The sequence below is a fragment of the Taudactylus pleione genome, unplaced genomic scaffold (genome assembly GCF_031769625.1).
Source record: "Taudactylus pleione unplaced genomic scaffold, aTauple2 ptg000422l, whole genome shotgun sequence".
Classification (NCBI taxonomy): Eukaryota; Metazoa; Chordata; class Amphibia; order Anura; family Myobatrachidae; genus Taudactylus; species Taudactylus pleione.
The window spans coordinates 1,713,611-1,720,823 of record NW_028284824.1 but is presented as its reverse complement, the minus strand read 5'-3'; the positions used below and the strand labels follow the sequence as shown (position 1 = coordinate 1,720,823).

The 7,213-nt window shown below is 44.3% G+C and overlaps 1 protein-coding gene across 2 annotated transcripts in view; it reads right to left on the bottom strand.

Annotated features, from left to right (window-relative positions):
* Positions 1-606: 606 nt before the first annotated feature.
* The window catches only part of RUFY1 (RUN and FYVE domain containing 1), a 96,840-nt gene continuing 90,233 nt past the window's right edge, over positions 607-7,213 (bottom strand). The window contains exon 17 of one of the 2 annotated variants that reach the window (XM_088447188.1): positions 607-1,179. In XM_088447188.1, the coding sequence (XP_088303314.1) occupies positions 1,036-1,179 (144 nt within the window). In that variant the 3' untranslated portion in view covers positions 607-1,035. The remainder of the gene's footprint in view (positions 1,180-7,213) is intronic. The other variant, XM_088447187.1, reaches the window with a different exon arrangement.

Below are 7,213 nucleotides of genomic sequence, written 5' to 3'. Positions count from 1 at the left end.
AAGCAATCATAATGGCTACCAGATGTAAACTCTTTTTATAAGGAAATTTGCTGATCCTTGCTGATTTAATTACTTTTTGCGACACAGTCTCAGTATTTCAGTAACAGGGATCTAAACTTAAGCTTGTTGCAATATTTTTTTTGCACATTACCTCAAACGATACAGTAACATGATTTTACCATACCGGCAATCTGCAACCATTACAAATTTTTTGTTGCTTTTTTTTTCTTTCTTACATTTAGTTTTAACATTTATTTTATCTGCTGTTCCCCATTTTTATTTTTTTTTTATCATGATTAAAACCTTACTTACCTCTGCTAACACCACGGAGCGCAGGTATTATCTCCTATATCTATGAATAAAATTGAATATTAGATTAAAATGTAAATATGTGTGTAGTATTAACAGCTGAGCAAAGTTTTCACATGTACAACAAATTCTCTTACTGAATACTATTCTGTTATAAAGGTTCAATAATACCAGGAGATTATCAGAGAATCCATGTAAATAATGGAAAAAAGGAGTGGAATAGAGAGGAAATGTAATATGTCCTGGTAGATAAAGTTATATAACGCTCACAACACATGGAAAATAAATGAGCCACATACATTCTCATTCATCAGTAGACAAATTTCTATTATTTCTTTTGCGATATCAAATAATGTTTGATAACAAATGTGATCAGCATTTTTGTGATGTAAAACAAAGTCAAATTTCTCTATTTATCTTACAATCAGTTTGGATGGTTTCAAAAAGCATGTCAGAAAAATAAAGTACAGAAATCGTATGAGTTTCCACTATTAGTACAAACATACAGAAAAATATTTTGAGTTGCGTTGTAGTAAAATTGATTATTAACTTCATAGCTTGTTAGTATGGCATATTACTATTTTTATGAATACAGTAACAGAAAAATACACATTTATAGAATATTTTTCACAGGCAAAAATAATTATTTATACGTAGAAAACCGATTTTTATTATTTTTTTTAAACCGTAAAAAAACAAAAACAACTTGCGAAGCCAGATGGAATCTCAAGAACAATTTGAGGAACATCTTTGGAGCAGTAAGTTATGGCAAGTGTCACACACCCGGACAGGCTTTGGGTAGGATGGTAGTGAAAGTTCATTACTGGAACAGGTGTTGCAAAAGATGTCTCCACAGTTTCGACAATGATGCTGCAAAGAAGTAAAGTAAACTGTAAGTGAGCACAGTAATGTTCTCTGTGACTCATTCCCAAAGAGACTGATTTCCAATACACAATAGAGGCTACCATTATTTATTATTATATATTTTTTTTATATAAACTCTTTTTATTGAGCAAATCACATAAAAATAGTAATTTCCAACATTCAAAAATAAGTTAAAGCACATAACATACTTTTATAATAGAAACTGTACTATTTCAGAACAATAATATAATTTATAATAATAGATTTTCTCAGTATAAGAAAATAGGGAATATAGAAGCAAGAGAGATATCTTGCAGCAACGGTGTGGCAATCCGTTTAAAAATAGAAAAAAAGATAAAAGAGAAAAGAAGGAAAAGAAAAACTTTAAGAAAGACAAAGGAGAATAAGAGGAGAAAAGGATGGGTGGACTCTATATAGGATCACTCTCTTTAAATCTAAATATAATAGTGAAAAAAAAAATATAAAAGGAAAATGTAATTGTTGAATGGAGAGGAAATATGTTGGTATGTCAGCCAAGTAGGGGTGAGCGGGTTCGGATTTCTGAAATCCGAACCCCCCCGATCCAAGGCCGATCCGAGTCAGGCTCAACTTTTCCCGCCTGACTCGGATCCGAAATCGAGGCAAAACGTCATCATCCCGCCTTCCGGGTCTCGCGGGTTTTGGATTCTATATAAGGTACCCGCGTCATTTTCTCACTGGGCTGTGGACAGTGAAGAGGGAGAGTGGGTGTTAGGGCTGGCTGGGCTGTGTAGTGTAGTGTGCTGCTGTTGTCCATAGGGGCTGTGTCCACTCCTCCAAAGTCCATAGGGGCTGGCTGTGTTGTGCTGCTGTTGTCCATAGGGGTTGTGTCCACTCCTCCAAAGTCCATAGGGGCTGGTTGTGTTGTGCTGCTGTTGTCCATAGGGGCTGTGTCCACTCCTCCAAAGTCCATAGGGGCTGGCTGTGTTGTGCTGCTGTTGTCCATAGGGGCTGTGTCCACTCCTCCAAAGTCCATAGGGGCTGGCTGGACTGTGTTGTGCAGTCAGTTGTCCATAGGGGCTGTGGTCCTGATTCAGAGCCGCTCGTAAGCGGCAGCTCGTTCGCTCCGAGCGATGTTTGCCCAACTGCGCATGCGTACAGATCGTTATACGCATGCGCGAACCAGTCAGTGCGGTCGAAATTCATGTGCTCGCAAAATAGCGAATGCCTGATAATTTGAGTGACAGAATGAGGCGTATGTGGGTGGTAACAGGGGAAGGTGCTTGAAAGCGGGGAGTGGAGATCCGAACGCAGGCGTGCTTAAAAGGTCAAAACGGGCGTTTTATGGGTGTGCATAATTAAAACAGCAGCGTCATTGACCACGTCACTGGGTTATTTTATAGCCAGAACTGCTCGCAAGATTGTGGTAGCAAAAACCAACCACAAGAATAGCGAGCAGTTCATACACTGGTTGATGTACTCAATTAATCTAATAAATAGCGGACATGAAGTAGGATGCGAGCGGCCAGGGGGCGTATTTATCAAAAAAACGACCGCAAGTTTTGTTTGCTCGTTCAGACCTAGAGGCGTGAACAGACTGCAAAGAGCGAACGGTTCATTTGAATAGCCACCCCTATTTTTGGACGAGCGAGCGCTAATTGCGTCCGGCTCTGAATCAGGCCCTGTGTCCACTCCAAAGTCCTGTGCAGTGTCCCAGTCCTAAAGGGGTGCTGTAGTGTTGTCCAGGGGGTGCTCTGTCCATCAGGGGTGCTCCCCCCAAGTGCAAAAAAAAAATAATATTTTTTTTGTGTTTGTGTGCGCAGTAGCAGCACGTGCATCAACAAAGTAGTGCCAAGCGTGCGCCTGTGTCATAAGTAAAGGGCCGGCTGGCTTGACCGTTAAAGGGTGCTGTAACCCCCAAAGTGCACTCCAAACAAAATAAAAAAATATTTTCTGTGTTTGTGAATTGTGTGCACTGTGGCTGCACGTGCATCAACAAAGGAGCAGCGCCAAGCGTGCGTCTGTCTGTTAAAGGGTGGTGTAACCCCCAAAGTGCACTCCAACAAAAATAAAACATTTTCTTCTGTGTTTGTGAATTGTCTGCACTGTACGTGCATCCTCAAAGCAGCAGCGCCAAGCGTGCGTCTGTCTGTTAAAAGGTGGTGTAACTCCCAAAGTGCGCTCCACAAAGAATAAAAAATTCTTTTTTTTTCTGTCTTTGTGAATTGTGTGGGCTGTAGCTGCACGTGCATCAACAAAGGAGCAGCGCCAAGCGTGCGCCTGTGTCCCATAAGTAAAGAGCCGCTTGGCTCATTTCTTAAAGGGTGGTGTAACCCACAAAGTGCACTACTCTCCAGCAAAAATAAAAAAATATTTTCTGTGTTTGTGTGCGCCTTAGCCACACGTATATATCAATATAACATAAATGGAGGAGCAAACTTTCTTCGATAAAAATAAAATAGGGAAAGATCAAGAACCACTTCCTCCTAGTGCTGAAGCTGCTGCCACTAGTCATGACATAGACGATAACATGCCATCAACATCGTCTGCCAAGGCCGATGCCCAATGTCATAGTAGAGGGCACATACAATCCCAAATGACAAAGTTCAGGAAAATGACCTTGAAAAAACATTTAAATCATCTGAGGAGAAACGTAAACTTGCCAATATGCCATTTACGACACGGAGTGGCAGGAACGGCTAAGGTCTTTCCCTATGTTCATGACTAGTGGTTCAGCTTCACATGACGATGGAAGCCCTCCTCCCGCTAAAAAAATCAAACGAGTTAAGCTGGCAAAAGCACAGCGAAGAACTGTGCATTCTAAGAAGATATCACAAATCCCCAAGGAGAGTCCAAGTATGGTGGCGGTTGCGATGCCTGACCTTCCCAGCACTGGACGGGAAGAGGTGGCTCTTTCCACCATTTGCACGCCCCCTGCAAGTGCTGAAAGGAGCACCCACAGTCCACTTGCTGATATGCAAATTGAAGATGTCACTGTTGAAGTACAACAGGATGAGGATACTGGTGTAGCTGGAGCTGAGGAGGAAGTTGGCGAGGAGGATTCTGATGGTGATGTGGTTTGTTTAAATCAGGCTCCGGGGGAGACAGTTGTTGTCCGTGGGATGAAAAAGCCCATCACGGTCATGCCTGGGCAGAAGACCAAACATTCCACCTCTTTGGTCTGGCAATATTTCTATCCAAATCCGGACAACTGTCTTACCATATGTACCATATGTAAAGGTGAAATAAGTAGGGGTAGGGACGTTAACCACCTAGGAACATCCTCCCTTATACGGCACTGTCAAGTTCAGAAACTTTGGCTAAGACCGTAAGCAGTCCAGGGACACCTAAATCCCGTTGTCCTGTTGTATCCAAGCGCCTGCAAACCACACCGTCAACTCCCTCCTCGTCAATTTCCTCCTTAGTCAGGATCGGAAGTAGTCCTGCAGGCCATGTCACTGGCATGATTGACTCTCCTATCCGGGATTCCTCAGGAGGATCCTGCATTGCTACGCCTCCTGCTGCCGCTGCTGCTGGGAGTTGTTCATCATCCCAGAGAGGAAGTAGGAACACCACTACTTTTACTAAACAATTGACCCTCCAATAGTCCTTAGCGAGGAGGATGAAGTACGACAGCAGTCATCCTGAAGCAAAACGTATAACTGAGGCCTTGACTGCTATGTTGGTGTTAGACGTGCGTCCGGTATCTGCCATTAGTGCAGTGGGATTTAGACAATTGATGGAGGTAGTGTGTCCCCGGTTCCAAATCCCGTCTAGATTCCACTTCATTAGGCAGGCGATACCGAGACTGTACAGAAACGTCAGAAAAAGTGTCCTCAGTGTCCTGAAAAATGCTGTTGTACCCAATGTCCACTTAACCACGGACATGTGGACAAGTGGAACAGGGCAGACTAAGGACTATATGACTGTAACAGCCCACTGGGTAGATGTATCACCTTACGCAGCAACAGCAGCAGCGTCACCAGTAGCAGCATCTCAGAAACGCCAGCTCCTTCCAAGGCAGGCTACGCTGTGTATCACCGGTTTCAGTAAGAGGCACACCGCCGACAACCTCTTAGAGAAACTGAGGGAAATCATTGCCCAGTGGCTTACCCCACTTAGACTCTCCTGGGGATTTGTGATATCTGACAACGCCACCAATATTGTGCGGGCATTACATCTGGGCAAATTCCAGCACGTCCTATGTTTTGCTCACACAATAAACTTGGTGGTGCAGAATTTTCTGAAAAGCGACAGGGGCGTGCAGGAGACGCTTTGGGTGGCCCAAAAAATTTCTGGCCACTTTCGCCACTCAGCGACTGCATGCCGAAGACTGGAGCGCCAGCAAACACTCTTGAACCTGCCCCGCCATCACCTGAAGCAAGAGTTTGTGACGCGGTGGAACTCAACCCTCTATATGCTTCAGAGGATGGAGGAGCAGCAAAAGGCCATTCAAGCCTATACATCCACCTATGACAAAGGCAAAGGAGGGGGTATGCACCTGACTCAAGCGCAGTGGAGAATGATTTCCGTGTTGTGCAAGGTTCTCCAGCCCTTCGAACTTGCCACACGTGAAGTCAGTTCAGACACAGCCAGCTTGAGTCAGGTCATTCCCCTTATCAGGCTTTTGCAGAAGCAGCTGGAGAAAGTGAAGGAGGAGCTAAGACGGAGTGATTCCACTCGGCATGTGGGACTTGTGGATGAAGCCCTTCATTCGCTTTGCCAGGATTCCAGGGTGGTCAATCTGTTGAAATCAGACCACTACATTTTGGCCACCGTGCTCGATCCTAGGCTTAAAGCTTATGTGGTGTCTCTCTTTCCGGCCGACACAAGCCTGCAGAGGTGCAAAGACCTGCTGGTGAAAACACTGTCAGCTGAAGCGGAACGTGGCACGTCAACAGCTCCTTCTTCATTTTCTCCCGCAACTGGGGCTGCCAGGAAAAAACTTAGGTATCCTAAGCAACCCGCTGGGCAGGCAGAACCAAGTTTGGACATCTGGTCCGGACTGAATGACCGGGCAACAATTTCAGACATGTCTACTGTCACTGCATATGATACTGTCACCATTGACAGAATGGTGGAGGATTACATCGGTGACAGCATCCAAGTAGGCATGTCAGACAGTCCGTAAATGTACTGGCAGGAAAAAGAGGCAATTTGGAGGCCCCTGTACAAACTGGCTCTATTTTACCTGAGTTGCCCCCCCCCCTCCAGTGTGTACTCCGAAAGAGTGTTTAGTGCAGCCGGGAACCTTGTAAGCGAAAGGCATAGGAGGTTGCTACCACAAAATGTGGAGAAGATGATGTTCATAAAAATGAATTATCAACTCTTCCAGGGAGACCAGCCTCCAGAATGTACAGAGGGGCCTGTGGTGGTGGATTCCAGCGGGGACAAGTTAATAGTCTGTGAGGATGAGGATGTACACAACACTGAAGAGGGTGAGGAATTGGTGGATGAGGAGGATGAGGACGACATCTTGCCTCCGTAGAGCCAGTTTGTGCAGGGACAGATTAATTGCCAGTTTGTTTTGTGGGGGCCCAAACGAACCAATCATTTCAGCCACAGTCATGTGGCAGACCCTGGCGCTGAAATGATTGGTTTGTTAAAGTGTGCATGTCCTGTTTATACAACATAAGGGTGGGTGGGAGGGCCCAAGGACAATTCCATCTTGCACCTCTTTTTTTTCCTTTGCATTATGTACTGTTTGGGGCCTAGTTTTTCAAATTGCCATCCTGTCTGCCACTTTAGTGCCACTCCTAGATGGGCAGTGTTTGTGCCGCCCACTCGTGTCACTTAGCATAGCCTTTTGGACATAAAAACACTATTGTGAGGTGTTCAGAATAGACTGGAAATGAGTGGAAATTAAGGTTATTGAGATTAATAATAGCATAGGAGCAGAAAAACCAACACATTCTGTGATTTTAGTTATTTTTATTCTTTTTAAAAAAAAAATACAGATCCAAAACACAAAACCCAGAACCCAAAACACGGAACGGTGGTTTTGGCAAAACCAATCCAGATCCAAAACACGAAGAAAGATCCAGATCCAAAACACGAAAAG